Source organism: Ursus maritimus, unplaced genomic scaffold (genome assembly GCF_017311325.1).
Source record: "Ursus maritimus isolate PB19 unplaced genomic scaffold, ASM1731132v1 scaffold_21, whole genome shotgun sequence".
Taxonomy (NCBI): Eukaryota; Metazoa; Chordata; class Mammalia; order Carnivora; family Ursidae; genus Ursus; species Ursus maritimus.
This window is the reverse complement of record NW_024424564.1, coordinates 40,117,497-40,140,485: the sequence shown is the minus strand read 5'-3', so window position 1 is coordinate 40,140,485 and position 22,989 is coordinate 40,117,497. Positions and strand designations below refer to the sequence as shown.

Genomic DNA, 22,989 nt, shown 5'->3' with positions numbered 1-22,989 from the left:
CTCCAGGAAGCAGCATTTGACTTATACCTTAAAAGAAGGAATTTGGTCGTGTTGACATGGTGACAAGGGACAGGTGATAAGCTTTTCTGGGAATCATCATCCAGGAAAGAATCAGCACGAACTAGAGAGTTAGGCTAAATTACACGTGCAAAGGAGCAGCAAGAAAATGAGAGAAAATGCCAAATTGCAGATGGCCTTGAATGCCAGGCTAAGGAGTTCTGTTTGCGGCCAGGGCTTAGCTAAAGCATGTCTGAGCATTCCTTCTAGAGCGATAAGGGGAAAGCGTGGGTATCTATCTGTCTACATCTACTGGGGATCAGCTCTGTGCCAGGCCCTTTGCCAAGTACTTTATACACAATCTTTCTTTAAATCCTCTTATCAGTTTACAAGATAGGTATCAGGATCCTATACAGCCAGGTGTCTTCCCCCCTTATCTTTCGCATCTTTGCCTCCTCAGGGCGGTGTTGTGGTCATGACTTGGGATGTCAGATTGACCATTAATAAGGCAAATCCCTGTCTACCTCACGGGGTTTGAGTAAATGGTAGAAGATCCCCCAGCTGCTAAGTACTCGGGCCACGACAGGAAGCCGCCCCTCTTGGTAGGTACTAGCGTGGCACAGAACTGGGGCCCCGCCCAGTCGCAGGCGATTGGCCACCCGAGCCCTGCCAGCTGAGGAGGCGGGGCCGTGCCAGCCGAGGGGGCGGGCCGTGGGCGGGTCCCCGCGCTCGCGGACCCAGAGAGCGGCGATTGCGGCCGCCGCGCGCTCACAGGCTGCAGGCCGTGTCCAGGCTGAACTCCCGCTGTCGCGCCGTCCGCCTGAGCGCTTCCTTCCATCATGCTGTGGAGGGGCAGCCAGGCGCTCCGGCGCTTCTCCACCGGCCAGGTGAGTCTGGCCCGGGCGAGCGTTCTGGCTCTCCCCCGGGGCTGTTATCCAGACCCTGGGGCCGGAGGGCCGGGCGGCGGGGCTGGGGGTGGGCATGGTGTTTAGACTTTGTTAAAAGCCAAGACAGCGTTTTTAAAACTGAGAGACTGCGGAGAAGGATCCGGAGGGAGTCTTGGGTAAGGCTTGTCAGGGGAGCCATTGTCTTGTCTGGGGAAGGGGCTGAGGATGCGGCTTTTGAACATCTACGGTCTGGCTGGGATTGACAGGGTGGCAACAGTCACTTGGCAGGGGAGACAGAGTCGGCTTCCTTTCCTTTTTTCATTTCAATCATGAGATCCCTGGTCAGGAGACGGAGCCGATACAGGACCCCGACCGTCTCTGGAGGAGAGTAGTATTCAAGTCAGCTGGGTCCCGCTGGGCGGCCTGAGAGGTGTGAGCGCTCCCGACTGGCATTCAGGGCCCATTCAGATAACGGCCCTCCGAGGTGTTGGCTGCAAGCTCATTTTTCCTGAGCTGCAGGCGGCAAGATTGCTAGGGTTACCAGGCGCTGCAGAAGCAACCAGGCTGGAACAGTATTAAACTGTAGCGCAGGAACCGAGCCGTGGCCCAGCCCCGCGCCTTGGAATTGCATCAGCTCCTCCAGAAATGGAAAGAGAGCAGACACGTTGCATATGGCCCCGGGCGAGATGCCTCCCTGCATCCAGGCTGACTCAAAGCTGTTTAGGGAAGAAAAAACAATTCATCTCATGTACATTATCGCTTTTATAGGAAGTCCATGCTTCCTGGGCCGTGAAGGAATTTGCTTTTTGATTCCTCTTCTTTGCAAAAGTCCTATGCGCATGTACACATATCCAGATGTAAAAAACTTGAAGGCAGAGAGAGAAGTCTTGAATAGCACCAAAAACCAGCTGAGCAGTGCATACATGGAAAAGCTTTTGTCTCCCAGACAGCCCCGAATAATGGGGATTCACTTTACCCCATCCAGTCCTAGTTATTTGGGGAGTATTCACCTTTTTTTAAAAAATAAGGAAAAAGAGACCTGCTCTTGGGGAGTTTTTGCTTGCTCTGGACTCCTCCTTAGCTTTCTCTTGCCACGTGGCATGTGGGAATATCTGGGTAGGCAGGAATCAGCAAGGACTGGTGCTTGCCTATTTTACTGGACTCCTCTGTCAACACCTTTCATTGAATTGTCTTTTTTTTTTTTTTTTTTTGAGAGCAGAGGGATTCTTGAAGAATGCAAAGATGGCAATAGTGGGCTTTACATAAGATTTCAGTAATAAAAGTTGAACATCCCAGGTGGCGAATGACATAGATAAAAACGTGCATGTAGGAAAGCACCAAGCATGGTCCGGGTCAGGGGTCAAGGGTCATGGGTCTGAGTCTGGCTGTACCCAGGAGTACAAGTGAAGAGCAGTGACATTTGGCTGGGAAGAAGACAGGTTCTTCTGTGGCCAAAAGGAAGATGTGGAATGACAAGTGGAGTGCTTGGGATATTTTACTCCATAAAAAATGGGGAGCCATCCTCTGGATGGCATTCTATAAGAATTGTTTGAAATCAAACATGGTATAGCCACTATGGAAAACTGGCCATTTTTTATAAAGTTAAACATATACCTATGCTAAACCCAGAAATGGCACTCCTTGGTATTTACCCAAATACCTGTTTATGAATGTTTACAGAGGCTTTATTCATTATCAGCAAAAACTGGAAACTACTTAAATGTCCTTTCTTTGGTGACAGGATAGACAGTAGATAAATCCGTCCATATGAGAGAATCCTACTCAGAAACAAAAGAGGAGTGAACTCCTGATATGCACAACAGCATGGATGAAACTCAGAAATGGATGCTAAGTGTAAGAAGACAGACTCAAAGGGCTATGTTATAGATTTCCAATGATCTGACATTTTAGAAAGAGTAAAACAATAGTGATAGAAGGAAGTGGTTGTCAGGAGCTGGCCCTAGAGGAAGAATTGACTACAAGAGATTGTCTCTCAAAGGACAGAAAGGAATTTTGGGGGACGATGGAACTATTCTTTGTGTTGATTGTAGCAGTGGTTAGGTGACTGTGTGTCTGTCAAAAGTCACAGAACCTTACACTGAAAAGGGTATATTTTACTGCATGTAAATTATACCTTCATCTTTAAAAAGGCAAAAAAAAAAAATCATAGGTGCTTTTGAGTTTGGTATTAAAGCAGAATGAAAAAAAAAGAACTTAAAATCTAGCAAAATCCAGTGGGAAAACTAGTTTATAACAGTTCCTGATAGAATCGATTTTTCCATTCTCTGTCTTAAAGAAATGGACTTAGAAATGTTTAATGATTTCGGCTTAATGACGTGGCTGGATCTTTTTAACCACTGCAGCTATAGATAACAATAAAACCCTTTGTCTATTAGTTACTATGGTGCACCTCCAATATTTTGCCTGGTTCATTGCATCTTAACTTCTCCCCATGGTGGGGGTTGTTTGGCCTTCATATTTATTTTGCACTCTCCTATTTAGGTTCCTCTGCCAGGGTCTGGGACAAGTCTAGTTGCTGGTTCTGGGTTCATAGCCTGGTTCCAGAACTTGAGGTTACCTTATGATCAAGAGTTTGGATTCTTCCCTTCTTGGAACCAAGTACTGTCTTTACATCCTGGTTCTAGCAACCAGGTCCTTGTCTCTGAATTACCTGACCCCCTGCTTTGGTGTCTACTTTGTTTTTAGGACCTTCAAATTCAACTTCAAACTGTATTTATTTGTATATTATGTACTGAGCACTTGCTCTATCCTGGAGATATGATAAATAATAATAATAATAATAATAACAAGAACAACAACAATAATAATAATAGATAGCATGGATATAGCACTTAGTATTCACCAGACACTGATATAAATGCTTTACATATACACTCACTTATCTGCTTAACATCTCAATGCGGTAAGTACTATTATTATGCCCATTTTACAGAAAAGTAACTGAGACCCAGAGAAGTTAAATAACTTTTTTAGAGTTTCACAGCCAGAAAGGATAAAACAATAAACAAGAAGTAAACAGTCCCTGCTTTCAAAAAAAGCCCATAGACATCCCTATTTTAAAAATCTGTTATCCTTTTTATGATAAAAAAATGTTGGCCAGATATCCAAGAAAGTCCTCATGAATACATTCTTTATATGATTATGCAATAGGAAAATCAAGTTGCACAAGTTTGTCCTTTACAGTGTGTCATGAGTTGTGTTTGAATCATACATAGATTTACATCTGTTGCCTCTATTAGTCTGAGGGTTTGTTACAATAAGTAACATGGGCTTTTACGCTATTGCAAGCTACATCCTGTCAATATATTGAAGGTGGATTACTAGGTCAGCTTTTATTTTCACTATCTGTTCAATTCTCAAACACTAGAGGGGTGCCCACCAGACGTTAATTCATGCCTCGCCTGAGTGTGTGTCAACATAGAAATAAGACAGTATCACTCTCCTGCTTAAAGTCATTCAGTGGATCTCACTGTCTTCACAAAAAGGTCCAAAATATTTGATATAGACAAGACTCTCCCTAATTGGTGTTTTGACTGTCCCTAGAGTGTCACTTGTCATTACCCTCCAATTTCCAGTATTGAACCCACTTTGCCCACTCATTCATTTCTTTGTATATGCTGCCACCCCCCCCCCCCCCCCCCACACACCCTCCTCTTGGCCAGCCCCTAAGATGAGTGCTCTACGATCGTTAGGGAGTTCTCTTCTTGGGAAGTCTACCAGGCTTCCACACCCACACTATGCTTTCCTGTCCTAGCACTATGATGTCAATATGTCTTTACTTGTGGGTCTTTCGTGCTAACTGGTCAACTCCTGAGGACAGGGACCAGTCTTCCTTGATCTTTTACTGTAGAGATCTCAAAGAAAAACGCCCACAGAAGCCAAACAGGCAACACAAGCGAAGGATTTGAACTAGAGGGAGGGAAAGGCCATGGCCAGCCAGAGGAAGGGGGCAGCTGCTGCTCAGCTCTAGCCGACTGTTGCTACATGGAAATGTAGACCACGGCTGACAAACCTCCTGATTTCTAAAAAGAAGTCAAAAACTCAGCCCACTAAGGTGAAACCCCCTAAATATGTTACCACAGCTCTTTGACAAATGCTCCGTGGGCCAAATAAAACATTCTTGCTGGGCATTTGATTTGCAATCCCTCCCATGCTCTGTTCCCAGAGCATGGTAAATACTCAAGCCCCGTGGGTATCTCTTGTACACTGTCAGGCATGATGCGGGGCACCATGTGCCAAAGGTTCCACAAGGTGTTAGGCACCTCGCTGTCTCCGAAAAATTGACTTTGCTTTATTCGTTTGTGGAAAGGCCCTTCATGTAAAGCTGTCAGTTCTCACAGTTCCTGATGGGAGTAGCTTTGGCCTTATTTTACACCCTCCTCTTCTATTACGGTAGCACCTGCTCACAGAAGCACTTCGGATCAGGGCAGAATCGTAGCCTTGACCCTTTACGTTTTCTATAGAAAATTGTCTGGGTTTCGTTTGTTTGTATTTTAATCTTTGGAGCGTAATGAGAATCCACTTAATTTGCTTCCTGGAGGATTGCACCAGGATGTGGAGAGCCTGGGAATGCAACATTTAATAGTTTAAAAAGCAAAAGCTCTGGGGGTGCCTGGTGGCTCAGTCAGTAGAGCGTTGACTCTTGATCTTGGGGTTGTGAGTTCCAGCCCCGTGTTGGGTGTTGCCTGCCAGAGGCTCTTGCAAGGCTGACTGTGATCAGTAGAGAACCCCAAGAGAATAGCACTTACCACCCAGATTTAGAAATGCTGTGAGTCATTTTATGCCCCATCCTCTTCTTTCTCACCAATATAACAGGCACCTGTAGTGCCTCAAAGAATGTTCTCTGGTCACCAGACCCGCCCTGCAAATGAATGGTGCCCATCTCTCCTGTCAAGACCACCAAGGTATTTCTTTAGAAATCTGATGGAACTGTTTGCCACAAGTCACCTCTCAAACTGTTGTCATATTTTTCTTTAAAAAAAAGGGGGGTGGGGACGGACCTTCAACATAGAAAAGTGATAGAAACGTATCTACCGAAGCGAGACAGATCTGGGTTTGACTTCTGCCTCTGCCCCTCATTAGCAGTTTGTTTGATTTCCCTGAGCCTTTTGTATTCTCACTAGTAAAACTGGTTACTGTGAGTCCTAAAGACATATGATGAATAGTTGATACATTTTTTTTAAATTAATAAACAGAGCTCAGTGCAGTGCTGGGCTGATGGCACATTTCCAGTAGGAAAGATCCATCATCAGCGTTTTTTATCCACCCAGGTATTACCTATGGTATTATTATTAATAATAATAATAGCTAACATTTGTTGAGCATTCATTCTTGACACACGCTACACTAATGCATTACATGCTTTATCCTGATAAATCCTTATAACAGCCTTATGAAATAGATACTATTATTATTCAGATTTTAACTGGTAGGACCTGTGTTATGGGAAAATGATGGACACTAATAACCAGTTAGAATCTGAGGGCTGCCACTTAGTAAGTGTTTGACTCCAGGCTGTATCTTATCTTCTCTAAGTTTTAATTTCTTCATTCTAAAGTGGCTTAGGAATGCCTATCTCCAGGAGTCATTGGGCAATCAAAATGAGGTAATATATATGAAATGCCTGGCACATACTAGGGTCTCCTTAAAATGTTTGCAATTACTTCCAGCTCTGCTTCCTGACCCGAACTCCCCAGGGCAGAATCTTTTTATGTAGCAGGCAAGCGCATGCTCTCTATACAGCAGAGATTCTCTGACTTTAGTGTGCCTCTGAGTCAATGGGAAGCTTGTGAAAATGCAACTTCCTAGGCCCGCGAGTCTGACTCAGTGGATCTGGCGTGGGGCCCAGGGACCCACAGTCTCAGCACGTCCTCCTTGCTGATTCCGCCAACACGGCAGTCAGTCTTCAGATCATAGTTAGAGAAATAAGACCGAGGTAGAATATCCCAGTCTGGCTTTTGGGAATTATGCTAACTCATTGTAAACACACTTAAAAGCATAAAATGCGAGCATGTCTCAGTGTTGCAAACTCACCCTTGTGGCTTCAGCTTTAGCATTAAGCTCAGAAACTGTTTCAATGAATGTCGTATTTCCAAAGATACTGACATTTCTTTAAATACTGTCTCTCTAGGGGAGTGTCCAGTCTGGAATTGAACTCCAAGTAACATTACATTTGAGTCAGCTCAGCCTCTTGGCTCTTTTGCATTCTAAGAGTAGCATTTTAGAGGTCTTAAAATATCTGGTGTTGGTAGCGATGTGAGGTAAAGCCAAATTTTTAAGGTAGGCAGCATGTTGGTTCTATTTCAAGCAACAGCATTAATGATAAGATTTGTAGATGGAATATGTACAGAACATTTTGATGTTTTTGATAAGAATGAATGAAATAATCACGTATTATCTATAGGCAAACTGTGCTGTCATCACAGAGTTCATCTGTTTGCTTGAAAATATTTGTTAGATGTTGAAGCTCTAGGCTCTTTGGGGATAGAAACTTTGGCTGGCCCTGGAAAAGAATTTTTTAACTAAAACCTTAATTGTTTAATTATCAGCTTAGTTACAGGGAACATGCGAACCCATGTGCTTTTAAGTTCATGCCTAAAAGGGGTTGCTGTCTACACCCTTAATAAAGTGGGAAATAAGGGAAAATTGTTTTCTCATAATCAGATTTTCACAGTGAAGCTTGACTAATTTAGAATGACTGTCTGGAACATTAAAGAATCCCAGTTAGAGTGAAGGGGGAAAAAAATTCTAAATCCAAAGCCTGTGGAGCCGTGTTCTACCAGGGAGGAATGTGCATATGACGTCATGACCCTCTGATGACCATCTCTACACCCACCATCCTGCATCTAGGCTGTTCCACCTGCGGCTTTTCACGACGGTCTTAACAAGCATCATGTCAACTTATTACCCTAGCTTTGTGAAAGGGTTCCATTGGGGAGAATTTACAGGAGGTATAATTGCTTAAAGAGAATTCTTTAAGGCTACAACCCCTTAGTGCTACTCTCGTCTACATGGTATCTGTGTTTTTGGTAATCAATGTACTTTTGTACACCGTGTTAATCTTCTAAAAGGAAGAAAAAAGAGGTGGGTGGTGGTGGTAACTCATTTTGATTATCTTATTTTTAAGAACAAGGTAGGCTTTAGAGCCAGCCAGATCTGGGTTTAAATCCCACCTCTCCTCCTTTTTGCCAGTATGACCTTGGGGATATGGTTGACCTTTCTAAGACTTGGTTTCTTCATTCATTAAATAGTGTAAAATGGGAGATAATAAAACATGGTAGTTGCAGTGATTATATGAAATGAAATGATGTGCAGGCCTTAATTCTTTATCTGAAACCTGTGGGACCAAATATGTTTTGGGATTCAGAATTATCCCCATGTTAGAAAGTTAACATGGTACATAGACAGTATATTCCATACAATTCACAGCAGGGTCCGGGACCGTATCTGTAACCAAATACATTGATCTTTCTGCAGCAATACATATAGATATTCATATAGTCCTTATAAATACCATAAAAAAAGACTATAAGTAGCAGTATATCGGTTCAGGTCAAGTTTGAAGCCCAAAGAATTTGTGCAAACTTACAAGAAACCTATAAAGAACATTCCATTAGAGCAATCCAGGTTTTGAGGCCAAATGGATTTGGGCCATTTACAAGGATTTTGGAATTCTGGACGATACGAAGAAACGCGAAACTGTGTCTAGGATGTGGCAAAACCTCTAAGACATTATTGAAGCTTTGACTTAAACAGTACTTTGTGTCAGACACTGCACTGAGCTTCTTATTGCCTAATAAGGCCTCTACTTCAATCAAAATTTTGTGAGGTTGGTGTTATTATTCCTATTTCATGGGTGAGGAAAAAAGGCAACAGAAGTTAGTCGCTTGCTTGAGGCCACACGACTAAGATTTTGACCTCAGGTAGTCTAGCTCTAGGGTCTGCTTGTGACCCCCGTGTTACAGACCACATGTTAGCTCTTGGCCTCCTTTGGAAGTTAAGAGATGAGTCCAGCTCTTCTCTCTCTATCACAGGGCCATAAAAACATCGTCATGTTGAAACAGATCTTGGTCAGAGTTAAACTCCTTTTAGCTATGAAACTTACACTTACTTGGTAACATCTGGCTTCATCTCACCAAGGAGTTGGAATGGCTTGTAAAATATATGCAACCCCAATGATTATGATGAATAATCAGGGGAATTAGAGCAAAGGGGAAAAGAGGAATTCTTCTGTGTGAAGTTATTTTCACCACTATCTACGTATAATGTAGCCTGGGTCCAGCGTATGTCAATAATGTAGCTCTTTGAGATTTTCGTTGTCCTCAAGGCAGCTCGTTTGATTGAAAAAAGAGTATTTATCATCCATATGCCTTCTATCCAGGCCAATATCTGTCATCGTTGAATTGTTTCACAGGTTTATTTCAAAAACAAGCTGAAGTTGGCACTCATTGGTCAGAGCCTCTTTGGGCAGGAAGTCTACCACCACCTCTGCAAAGAGGGCCACCGAGTTGTAGGCGTGTTCACAGTTCCAGACAAGGATGGAAAAGCTGACCCGCTGGGTGAGTATATCTTGGAACTACTGACTCAAGGACTCTGCACTGACCCGTGCAGCACCAGCCCCAGCTCAGACCCCCTACCCCTCATTAGCATGTCTACACTTCTACTTCTTTGCCACAGGCCCCAAAGACCCAGACTAGCAACCTCCCCTCTGGGTTCTGCCACGTCCACTCTACCTGTTGAAAGCCTTCTCAAGCCAAGTCTACTTGCATGATAGATATAGACTCAATCCCCCCTTCTCCGTGGACCTCGAGACAAAGGTGCAGGGCCCCATCGTATTAAGAGTTTCTCCACTTACCTCCAAGGTAATCACCAGGTCCATCAGAGGAATTTCCAGGCTTATGTTTTTTCTGAACTACGCTTGTGACTTTCCAAAGGTGTTATAGAAGATCTAGAATAATGTCTGATTCAGAGGTTCCAGTGGAAATGAAGGGAGGGCCACTTCTAGGAACAGAAACTGATGTGGGATCATAAAGAATGCATTTGAGGATAGCCATCCTCAAAGCAAATCCAAAATGGGATTCTGATTTGCAATCTATACAGTTGACCCTTGAACAACACAGGGGTTAGAGGCCATGACCCCCTACACAGTCAAAATTCCACATATAACGTTTGACTCCCCCAAAATTTAACTACCAATAGCCTACTGTTGACCAGAGCAAGTCTTACTGATAATATAAGCAGTTTTTTACCACATTTTTTGTATGTTATATGTGTTATACAGTGTATTCTTACGATAAAATAAGTTAGAGAAAAGAAAATGTTATTTAAAAAATCATAAGGAAGAGAAAATACATTTACAGTACTATATTTTTCAAAAAAATTTCACATATAAGTGGGCCCACATCGTTCAAACCTGTATTTTTCAAGAGTCAACTATAGTTATGTTGAGAATAGGTGTTAAGACACAGAGATAGAAACAGTCTACAAACTGTACGGATAGGGAATCAGAATGAGCAACCAGACATCTTGGCTTTTGAATTAGATCTTCATAAATCACTGGTACAATGCAACAGATTGGTTGGAAAACACTGATCTGAGATAACCCTTAAATTTTATCCTTTTTTTCCTCAGGAGCAGCAGTTCTGAGGTTTATCCTAATTCTTGCTACTACTTTACAAACAATTATATTTTAACACTATTTTTCAAGAGTCAAGATAAAAAAAAGTTGGGTCAAGAACACATATGTACATATGAGTTTAATCACTTGATTGAGAAATTATCCTTGTTTCAAAAAAAGGTTATCCCAACATGGGGACTTTGGAGGGAATCTGCCTCGTGAATATAGACCTGGCTCCAAAGGCAGAAAGGGACAGGTTCCTATTACGGGGACTGTCTGTGCTATTATTATCTATTCTCACCAGCCTCGTGTGGGGGATATTTGGGAGGACTCATATTTGGGATATCGGATTGGCTGTTGAATAACATTAGCTTCAGTGACATAGAAGTCCATTTATCAAGTCTGAGTTGGCCATGAGAGTGATGGGGCAGCTCTATATTTATCACGTTGCAGGCTCCTGCTCTTTGTTGTTTCATCATTATCAACACTGGGCTTTCATCTCCTGGTCCAGGATAGCTGCTGTAGCCCTAACTATCAAGTCCGCATTCCAGCAAGCAGGAAAGGAAAGAGGGGAAGCAGAAGGCAAGCCTTTATTCCGGATATCATCCAGAAGTTGTACATATTAGTCCCACTTGTATCCCCCTGGCTAGAACTTGGTCACATGCCAAATCTGTTTGCAGAATAGACTGAGAAATGTAGATCTTATTCAGATTGGCTATGTGCTCAGCTAAAGTATAGGAATCCTTGCTAAAGGAGGAAGGGGGGCAACTAGCAGTCTCTGCCATGCACGTGAACTTCAGAAGAATTGCAAGCATGTGACTCTTAAAGTTCCTTTCCAAGGATGTCCTGGAAAACTTTCCCTAGTGTCTGGTCCCAGGACTGTGACTTCCTTTCTATTGGTCATGGCCATTTGGGCCACTGGCATAACATAGATAAGAAAAAATACCAATCTGACTGGTGGAGGAGGCTGGGATGTGGTAGAGATGTAGTTAACGGTATGTGTTTTGGGGTCATGGAATTAATTCTGCCTCTGCCACTTACTTGCTGCATGATGATGGGCAAGTTACTAAAACTCACTAAGCTTAGTCCAACAGATTATATGAAATAATGTATATAATGTGCACAGCCCTGTGCCTAGTTCATGAAAAGTGGTCAAAATGACAGTGGTTAACCATTCTTGTCAGAATGGGCAACTAGAGCAGCCCAAAATAGCCCTGGGGCAGCCACAAATCAATACAGAAGAATGACAGGCGGATGCCGCAAGCCTATCTCAGTGGCATAGATTTTTAAAATGAAGACTTCTAAGTTTCTCATCTCATTTTTCTTTCCCAGTCTAACCTTGCACAATTTTCTCCCAGTTTCACCTTTTTTTTTTTGCCACGATTATTCATTTTTCTATCATCTGAAAATGAGTTGTTTACAGTTGTTTGAATGTTTTATGAACATTCACATTTTGTAAACATTATTTTATGGGTCTCTCCCATTCTTCAAAGTGAATTGATCATGGCATTGGCTTAATGGCCAGATTCCTTCAGGACTCACTTAAGATTTGGAATTTAGGCTTTTTAGTGCAGGCATCATCCCATCCAAAGTCAATGCAGGTTGATGATCCAATGGGGGAGAAAGGAATGGAAGGCCAAAAATACAGATAAAATTGCCTAAAATGTAGTTGCTTTGAGTTGTTGGTAGAAAATTAACATATATGCTTAATATACGTAAGGTATGTAGCTAGTAAAAGTGATACCTTATTATGGAAAAAAATGAGCTAGTGCTGTCTGAGCTTTGAAGGACCGTTCCTTTTCCACACAAAGGTAGATGGAGCCATTCTTTTGCGAAAGGACATTTTCCACTGGAAAGAGCCTTGGACCTTCTCCAGTATGTCAAAACCCTCACGAGGAGCATGTATTTTCCATTCTTGGCTTTTCTCTTCCACTAACTTACCTGGTGAATTTGGGAGAAGGATCTAGACAAGCCCAGCTCAGCTCAAAAACTTTCTCTCTTCATCTTTTGGGATCTCACTGTTTGGTGGGGAGAATGTGTTCAAATCTCCAGTTTGCCTCGTGTTAAAAGAAAATAGAGCTACCCTATGACCCAGCAATTGCACTAGTGGGTATTTACCCCAAAGATACAGACATAGTGAAGAGAAGGGCCATATGCACCCCAATGTTCATAGCAGCATTGTCCACAATAGCTAAACTGTGGAAGGAGCTGAGATGCCCTTCAGCAGATGAATGGATAAAGAAGATGTGGTCCATATACACAATGGAATATTACTCAGCCATCAGAAAGAACAATTACCCAACATTTGCAGCAACATGGATGGGACTGGAGGAGATTATGCTAAGTGAAATAAGTCAAGCGGAGAAAGACAATTATCATATGGTTTCACTCATTTATGGAGCATAAGGAATAGCAGAGAGATCAGTAGGAGAAGGAAGGGAAGAACGAAGGGGGGATAAACAGAAGGGGGAATGAACCATGAGAGACTATGGACTCTGGGAAACAAACTGAGGGTTTCAGAGGGGAGGGGATGGGGGAATGGGATAGGCCGGTGATGGGTATTAAGGAGGGCACGTATTGCATGGAGCACTGGGTGTTATACGCAAAATAAGGAATCATGGAACACTACATCAAAAACTAAGGATGTACTATATGGTGACTAACATAACATAATAAAAAATTTTAAAAAATAATAATAAAAGAGACTTCCCTCCAGGAAATAGGCATGGGAAGGTGCTCGTGGTTTTCCATCTGCGCTAGAGGGTATGTCTAATCCGAATGCCGATGTACCAGCTCCAAATTTAACAAACGAACAAATATTCTTTAAATGGCTGTATCAGTAATAAAAGTATAATTTTTTTACCTATAAAAGAAAAAGCTTTCAGTTAAAATTTTAAAATGTTATCTAGCCAAACTTTTGAGTTTCAATATATTATGCCCTCAAATATATAAATAAAAATCACATTAGGAAAATGGATGGTGCATGATAAAATTGTAACAGGTTAAATCCTGGTCACAATCTAAATTGTTCTTCACCATGTTTTATTTGCAAATGTTTCTTGAAGCTGTAAAACCGCAATGTGTGAATCCATAGCCATATTAACTTAGGGCCTTTTTTTTTTTTGTAATGAAAATAACTTTCTTTTTCATGCTCAGCTCTAGCTGCAGAGAAAGATGGGACCCCAGTGTTCAAGTTCCCCAGATGGAGAGTCAAGGGCAAGACCATAAAGGAGGTGGCAGAGGCCTACAAATCTGTAGGTGCTGAGCTAAACGTGCTTCCCTTCTGCACACAGTTTATCCCTATGGATATCATTGACAGCCCAAAGCACGGTTCCATCATATATCACCCCTCCATCCTTCCCAGGCACAGAGGAGCCTCTGCTATCAACTGGTAAGGATTTTGTTTAATTATAGAGAAGATGGGCCTGTTTCCACTGCCTTTGATCTTTCTGTTTTTTATGTAGGGGATCAAGAAAATAGGTATGCTTGAGCAATTGTGAGGCCCTGATTGATTGCTACTCTTGCATGAACTCCCCTGAGACTTATCAGTACTACATGGGCTAGACAGCATTTTCAAGACTAGTCTATGAAGTACTGGCTCCATTGGATAGAACTAGGTAATTGAGCAAGCAAAGGTTCTAGAGTCAGACAAGTTTGGTTTATGCTGGATTTCTTGATCACTGGACTTCTGAGAACCTTTTATGTGTGCTTTCGTGAGAGCATCGTAATCTCCAAGAGGGGATCTGAGTACACCACGTTCCCAAACTTATTTGACCATAGAACTTTTTTTCCCAGGAGCATCTCAAGTACATTTCAAGGAATGCTGAATTACCTGCAATTATCTTCTTTGTTCTGTCTTCTCCCATTCAAATTTAAGCTTCTTGAGGGAAGGGACTATGGTCTAACATTTTTATTGCCTCAGGTACACTGTAACTCCTAAATGGCACAGGTACACTCTTCTACCTTCTCTCCTTTACCTGGCCATCCCCCTGATTTCGCTCGGTGTCAAGTTATGAAACAGGCAGAGATCTACACTTAGTTTAAATGTGGTGAATGACATTTCATTGTATTCGGCATGAATCGATTTTTTTTTTTCCTCTTCTAATGCTACTGTGTGGCTATCTTTGCACTTAAACTTGTACTTTTTTCTCATTTCACATTGTTTCCACATGCGGAATCACTGTATCAAAGTATATGAATGTTTTTGGGCACACCTGGGTGGCTCAGTGTGTTAAGCGTCTGCCTTCGGCTCAGGTCATGATCCCAGGGTCCTAGGGTCCAGTACCACATCAGGCTCCTTGCTCAGCCGGGAGTCTGCCTCTCCCTCCCCCCTCCCCCCTGCTCATGCTCTCTCTCTCTCTCTCTCTCTCACTCTGTCTCTCTTTCAAATAAATAAATGAAATTTAAAATAAACAAACAAAAACAAAGTATATGAATATTTTCAAGCCTCTTGATAACATAATGCCAATTAATTCCTCAACATTTCTGAAAAGAGTGATTGATTGATTCACTGACTTAGGTCTTGCTTGATTAGTAGCTCCAAGATTTAAAAATTATTTAGGTCGTGAACATGGATGATACATTACTTCATACTCTCTTGAAATTAGCCTAGCCTCTGGTATGCTTTTGTATGTATATGTCCACATATTCAGCTTATTTGTTGTATTATAAGCTCTTATGGGTCAACATTTTTTCTTAGGCTAAGCTTCTTTTTTTCCCAGGATTTTATTTTAATTAATTAATTAATTTGTTTATTTATTTATGAGAGAGAGAACACACGCACACATGCATGCCCTTGGGGGTGGGGGGAGAGGACAGTAGGGGAGGAAGAGGGAGAGGGAAGGGAGAAGATCTCAGATCTCAAGCAGACTCCCGGCTGAGCCCTACATGGGGCTTGATCTCACAACCCTGAGATCATGACCGGAGCTAAAACCAAGAGTTGGAAGCTGAATCGATGAGCCACCCAGGCACCCCTAGGCAAAGCTTTATAGAACATAAAATACAAAGAGTTGAATTAATCAACGATCTCTTACTATAATTTACCTAGACAATCTAGAGCTAATTCTGGCTCTGACTTATACCCGAGTTACATAACCTAAATAAATAGTTATGAGAGCTAATAAGTTCTCCTCTACTGAGTATCCTTTGTCTTATCTTCCATGATCTTATTCTGTCTAATATAGGGCCAAGAACAGTGTAGGACCCAGGTGGGCAAAATTGCTCGATGCTGCAGTAGAAAGCTGACATTGGAAGTTAATGAGTGGTAGTAATGACCAATTCTAGTGCCCTTTTGAATAGACTAGCAGTCATTAGTGTGTATTAACAAGAAAGACTATAGATATGGGAATGTATAAAATAGTGGTACCATTAAGTAGCACTTTTTATGAATGCTGACATCTCCTGGCTGTACTGTTAATTTCTCATGGTAGTTCCCTCACTGTCTACTTTCCAGTGTGACGATCTTGCACTTTATTTATTTATTTATTTTAAGAGAGAGAGAAGAGAGCACGCGTGAGCCGGAGAGGGGGTGGTGGGAGGGTGGGATGGGGGAGGAGCAGAGGGAGAGGGCAAGAGAGAATCTCAAGCAGGCTCCACACTCAGCGAGCCTGATGTGGGGCTCGATCTCACGACCCTGATATCATGACCTGAGCCAAAATCAAGAGTTGGCTGCTTAACTGACTGAGCCACCCAGATGCCCCACTACCTTGCACTTTAATATCACTAATTCATCACTTTGTGATACATTAAAGCAACATTTTAAGTTGAAGCTCTTCTTTTCACAGGACTCTAATTATGGGCGATAAGAAAGCTGGTTTTTCTGTTTTCTGGGCTGATGATGGTTTAGACACAGGACCCATCCTTCTTCAGAGGTCGTGTGACATTGAACCCAATGATACAGTGGATGCACTTTATAATCGGTTTCTTTTCCCTGAAGGAATCAAGGCCATGGTTAGTATATCTGCACCCCTCAAGAAGATTTAGTAAAGCTTTAACATTTCAGAAATATTTTTCTATTATTGAGAAATTTCCCATATTAATGTTTACAAAAAATATAAAGCTGAAAACAAAATTAGACTTTATATTTGCCAAAAGAATGGTAAATTTAGGGTGGGAATCCAAACATTAAAATTTCTTAGTCTAGGAAGCTTGTTCTTCTGAGAACAGTGATCAAATAGATGGAGTGGCAATGAAACTGCTTCATTTATTTTGCCAAATACTTGAATCGCCAACCTTGTTTAAAACGACTAATTGTAAAGAAGTGTACAGAATCTTAAGGAATTTTACTATGGAAGTTGGACTTCAAAAGTATTTGAACTCAGTCTGTGTAACAGGGTGAAATTTGGCATTGCTTTATTTACTCAGATGCACTCTGGGTGAAAAGCTCAAAGCATGTGCACCACGAAGTAAAATATATTCGCCTGTAAAAATATTGAAGGATAATTTCAGGGTCATTTAACGTTTTCTGAGTTGGATATGGTAGAAGTAGCCACAAAGAGATGGATGCTAAGACAGTATGAAGAAGCAGCTATTAGTTTTGGAGGGAGGAGAGCAGAGCTTTGTATCATTTAATGATTATGAGAGTAGGGCTTTGTTGTCAGAAGGACATCAAAGTTCTCATTCTACCGCTTATCTGTTCTATGACAATAGGCAAGTCACTTGGCCTCTTCTGCCTTGGTTTCCTTATCTGTAAAATGTGGACACTACCTGACTTATAAGGGCTGCTGAGAAATTAAGTAGCATTTGTGTAAAACACTTGGCACACAGTAGGTTCTCAAAAATGATCATTATGATCCGAATAGTATTATGTGTGTTCAGTGGCATTTGCTCAAGCCCAGATCATGCACCTGATGATACCACAGCCAGAAGTGGGTAAATGAATGGGCTATGAACTGGCCCTCTTCCTAGGGTGCCCCCTCTGCATGCTCTTGGAGAGGTTAGTCAGCAGCTGTGCATACTGAGAGACCCAAGAACTCAAGCTCACATAGGCCCCCCTGTGAAGGAGAGAGGCTCTCAACTCAAGGCAAACATTAATCTGGCACAGAAAAGAATTCAGGACACATCCCAAAGGCAATTAAACTCACGCATAGATTTTTAACTGTTTTATAATCCCAAGTGTCCTGAGCTAGAAAGCAAGGCAAATTACTTAAATATAACAACGCATCACTTTCTAGAATCATCATGATGAATAGAAATCACTCACACGGACTTACCTTACAATTCTATTACTGAAAATCCCACTAGATTACCAAGGGAAGGTTGATATTTGTTTCAACAAGGGAGTCATTTTTAAGAGTAACAGCTCGATATTGGCAGTAGGGAGACTTGGGTGCAGATCTCGCTTCGACACCCACTAGCTACCTCTGTGATCTTGAGCTAGTTGCTTCACTTTTCCAAGAATCAGTTTTCTCATCCATAAAGCTGGAATAATAATATCCACCTGGCAGGATTGGTGTGCTGTCTGCAAAGGGTGTTTTACATAAGTAGCTACCACATTGCCCGGGACATAGATGGAACTGAAGAAAAGGTACTTGTTGTCATAGTCTGACTCTCTGGACAGATTTATTTACTTATTTATTAAAGTTTTATTTAGTTAAGTAGTCTCTATACCCAGTGTGGGGCTCGAGCTCACGACCCTGAGATTAAGAGTCCCATGCTCTACCACCTGAGCCAGGCAGGCACCCCCGGACCAATTTATATGTAGCAATTCTGTCCAGCATAAACTTCAGTTAAACAGACGATGCCATTACTGACCATTGGGCTGTAACACAGGTCATGTTTTTGACTTTAGGTGGAAGCTGTCCAACTCATAGCTGATGGAAAAGCTCCTCGGATTCCCCAGCGGGAAGAAGGGGCAACATATGAAGGCATCCAGAAAAAGGAAAATGCTGAGGTATTTATATCAACTCAATAACGCACCTTAATGTTCTTGGTCCTTTACTTGTACGTGGTTCCTGATGTACCATTTCCTGGCCAAAAGGTAGATCTCCAAGCCATCCTGTTCTATTCTGCCCCCACCCTACTTCCGCCACCGATGGAGAGAAATGTTTCTTTACCTATGACACTCATAGCATTAGGAGATTCAGCCTGTGCTCTGTGCTTTCCTAGATTTCTTGGGATCAGTCGGCCCAAGTTTTACATAACTGGATCCGAGGTCATGATAAAGTCCCTGGAGCTTGGACAGAGATAAATGGACAGGTACGTTCTAGGGACCAATTTGTGTGTGTGTGTGTGTGTGTGTGTGTGTGTGTGTGTGTAACCTTCGTAAGAGGTATTACACATAAATCCGGGGCAGGTTACTTACCCTTTGGGTGCTGTGGTTTCCTTATTGTAAGTGGGACTCTTTTATTGGTTATTGGTCACTATGAAAATTAAATGAATCGACAACACATGTTAATTCATTGAAGTACTTGTCTCTGGCACAGTATTCAATAAACGTTAACTATTATAGTGCTCAATAAGTGATAGCTAATAATCATAGAATTATAATCACAAATCAGTTAGCATCACACTCTCTTGGTTAGTCTGAATCCAGTCCTGTTTCCATTAACTGGCCCACAAAGCACCCTGTACTTCCCATCAGTAATCGCACTGGACTGTAATAGTCTGGTTGCTCCCCACATCTCCCCTCATGACTCCCACCACCACCTTCACTCCCCTTTGAAAACCCTCGCTTCAGGCTGCGAAGTCTGTGAGAACTTTTTGTCTCATTCACCTTTGTATCAGTGTGAATAAATGGTAAACGTCATCTGGATGTGAGGCCTTCTTGAGTCTCTTCAGTCGTACCTGCATAGATTAGCTCTTGCTTTGTGTCATTTCTACAGATGCTTGATACTGTCTCCCACGTTGGGGTCTTCCAATTTTATCATAAATGATAATTCCAACTTGAGCCTGCTTGCAGGGAGGGCTGCTTGCACACGCCCCTGTTTGTAGGCGTAACTCCCTCCGGTCACAATCTGGGTTTGGTCTCTTTCTTAGATGGTCACATTCTACGGCTCATCATTGCTGAAAAGCTCCGTGCCTCCTGGAGAACCACTGGAAATTAAAGGTGCCAAGAAGCCTGGTCTTGTTACCAAAAATGGACTTGTTCTTTTTGGTAATGATGGAAAAGCAGTGAGTGTTCAATATGGTCCCCTACAAAGTAACGTTGTTGGTTTCCTTCTATAACCCCAGCTGCTAAGGGAATGTCTTTCACAAGGTAATCTGGCTTTGCAGTGGGGTATGGGAGGCTCGAGATATCTGTGCCCTGTTTCTCTCTGGGGATGAGCCGGCTCTGGGAGCCTGGGTGAGAACAAGCCTGCCTGGGCTGCACCCCAAAGACTCGCACAGTCCGCTTTGTGATACAGGAGAAAGAGCTTGGAATTTAGTCCGGAAACCGGATTGTGAACCCCTCCTCTGCCACTTACTAGCCTTGGGGAGAATGCTTCTCCCCTCTGAGTCTTCATTTCCCCATCTATAAAACAGAGTGTAGTCTCATCTGTCTGCCTTCCCGCTGCTGGAGTCTGGGGAGATAAATATGAGGGATGTGGTCCTCTTCAGAGGCTCCTAGCCTTGCCTCTCATGCAGGCACCCACTCACACTGCCTGTGCTTGGGAGCATGGGCTCTCGGCTTCAGCTGACTCTTTGAAGAAAGCAAAGCGGAACTTGCAGCTTGCACATACATTCTGGTAGCGTGCAGGGTAGATCGCTTATTAGAATTGTAGGCTTCAGGGTCCAGCTAGTTCTGGGTTGTAACCCCAGCTCTGTGGCTTACTAGCCGTGTGGCACTGGGCAAATTACTTAACCTCGTTGAGCCTCCATTTCCTTAACAGTAAAATGGGGATAAGAGTGGCACCTGCTTCCACCAGCATTTATGAGATTAAATAACGTACATACATATATATATATATACATACATACATACATACCCAATGCTGTGCCTGTTACAGAGTAAGTGTTCAGATGATGGCAACAAGAGGAGGAGAAGTAATCATTGTAGTAGTGGGAGGAAGAAGCAGAATTATAGTAGATTTCAGTCTAAATATGTACATCCATGTGTCAATTTTTCAGGAACTTATTATCCATTTCGAGATGTATTCCCCCTAGACTTAACTTTCTCCTTTCTGCTGCCATTAGTAAAATACCATATCAGTCCTTTTACACATAATGGTGAGTGCTTTCAATCCATATTTTTGTATTTGCCAAATAACACTGATCCTTATATTCCTATAATATATGACACTCCTTCTCCACCGACCTCACTTTTGGATTGTCCTAATCTTCTGTTCTTCTGCTTGTTTTGTTGCTATTTTGTAGCTGATGGTGAGAAATCTGCAGTTTGAAGATGGAAGAATGATTCCTGCTTCTCAGTACTTTTCAGCCGGGGAGACATCGGTGGTAGAACTTACAGCCGAAGAGGTGAAGGTGGCAGAGACCATCAAGGTGAACACATGGATGTCCTTCATGTTACTCTTACCTTGAAACTGAAGCAGTTTTGTAACTGGACCATCAGTCTTCAGAGTAGTGAGCATGGCACTTTCTTGCCTCTTTTTTCTGTTAGCTGCAGTAGGAAATCAACTCCAAAATTTATATGCAAATTTATTTCTCACTGACAAAATTATCCGAAGCAATTCTAGGTTGGCATGTGGGTGAGGGGTGAAGCTGGAAAGTAAGGATTGGGGGGGAGTCATTCGGGGACCCAAGCTCTGCTATCTCCAAGGTCACTGTAGGGGTCATCTATATTCCAGACAGCCAAGAAGGGCGAAAGAGCACAGAAAATTGTGTGAAGGAGGTTTTTCATGAGTCAAGACGAGGAGTCAAGTTCACTTCCGCTCATGTTCATTGGCTAAAAGTCAGTCATGTGGCTGATCTAACTTGAAGAGATGCTGAAAAATGTAGTCAAGCCACGTATCCAAGATAAAAAAAAAGTAGGTTTGGTTGAGGAGCTAGATGGCACAGCCTTCATAAAAATTACCCTTGCTGTATAGGTCATCTGGGCTGGAATTTTAAGCAATGTCCCTGTCATTGAAGACTCCACAGACTTCTTTAAATCTGGAGCAAGCTCAATGGATGTTGTCAGGTAAAACAGTCACCCTGTTGACTCCCACCCCTCCCCTAGGGACTTTGACTTTGAAAATCCAATCCAATCCTTTGTTCTAGATGTTATCACTTTACCATACCCACTATACTCTGTTTCTCTTTTCTTCATCTTTTTTGGATTGTTTGTTTCCATGGTCAAACATATATATTTCCTTCCTCTTTGTTGCTAGCCAGGAGTTGTTTTCATATCTCCTATTTACCTAGAAAACCAATGCTTGTAATTGTTTGTTTCTTTTTAAAATTTGTCCTCACGTATCTTGGCTAATTTTCCTCCAATATGGCATTGGAATGAGAAGTTCTAGATGAGAACATTAATCAGAAATTACCTACGTAGTCTGATTCAGAGGGGTACCCAACATTGATTATACTTCCCCCAATATCTTTTTTTTCTATCCCCCCAAATTACCCAGTAAGATATATCTAGAATAAGGATTATCAGGATACTTACAAGAGGAAGAATAATTATCCTATAGTCAGAATTTCTCTATAGAGGTTTATGGCAAGTTGAAAGAGCTAGAGTCCTAGAAGTCTCTCTTTTATGGGGGAAAAAAAAAGTCTGTGAGGATCCTAATAGTGGAGTCTCGCAAAGGTATTTTTTCATTGAGGGCCGCACTGTGGCCATTCACTAACTAAATTAAGAATGCTGCTCCTTATGTCAAAGAAAGTAAGTGTTCTCAATGATTATTCACTCATTTATTCCACAAAATTCGTTGAATATGTACTATATATCAGGAACAGTTTTGGCACTGGGAATAGTGTGAAGAACAGGACAAAGTTCCTTTATTCATGGAATTTTTTTTCCAGTAATTCAAATAATCATTTCCAGAGCAAATAGCATTATCCAAGTTGAGAGTTTTTGTTCCTCAAATTACAAATTTCTCAGCTAGGATTCACGAGTTCCCTGAAACTTATAATTTGCTCAGTTAAAGATCTCAATACTATACTACTAACATTATTTTTTCGCTAGCAAGATGCTCCTGCAAGAATTGTCCATTTTCTGTTTGAGTATCTGAATTACTATAATCACCTGGCATCGTTATCTTTTTTTTTTTTAAAGATTTTATTTATTTATTTGACAGAGATAGAGACAGCCAGAGAGAGAGGGAACACAGCAGGGGGAGTGGGAGAGGAAGAAGCAGGCTCATAGTGGAGGAGCCTGATGTGGGGCTCGATCCCATAACGCCAGGATCACGCCCTGAGCCGAAGGCAGAGGCTTAACCGCTGTGCCACCCAGGCGCCCCTGATATTGTTATCTTGGACTGCCAAAGCCCTTCATCTCTCTTGGAGAAGAAATGGCTGAATAACTACCGTGGTAGTCTTTCTATCCTGCATCTAGCACACCAGTGCTATTCCAGAAATGGCAGATAATAGCTATCATTTGAAAAATTAAAG

General features: G+C 42.1%; 1 protein-coding gene across 1 annotated transcript in view; it reads left to right on the top strand.

Annotated features, from left to right (window-relative positions):
• Window positions 1-767: 767 nt before the first annotated feature.
• The window catches only part of ALDH1L2 (aldehyde dehydrogenase 1 family member L2), a 55,472-nt gene continuing 33,250 nt past the window's right edge, over window positions 768-22,989 (top strand). The window contains exons 1-9 of the mRNA XM_040637409.1: window positions 768-884; window positions 9,319-9,463; window positions 13,678-13,912; window positions 16,305-16,470; window positions 18,311-18,412; window positions 18,628-18,717; window positions 19,498-19,632; window positions 20,815-20,940; window positions 21,486-21,577. Coding sequence (XP_040493343.1) covers window positions 837-884; window positions 9,319-9,463; window positions 13,678-13,912; window positions 16,305-16,470; window positions 18,311-18,412; window positions 18,628-18,717; window positions 19,498-19,632; window positions 20,815-20,940; window positions 21,486-21,577 — 1,139 coding nt within the window. The 5' untranslated portion in view covers window positions 768-836. The remainder of the gene's footprint in view (window positions 885-9,318; window positions 9,464-13,677; window positions 13,913-16,304; window positions 16,471-18,310; window positions 18,413-18,627; window positions 18,718-19,497; window positions 19,633-20,814; window positions 20,941-21,485; window positions 21,578-22,989) is intronic.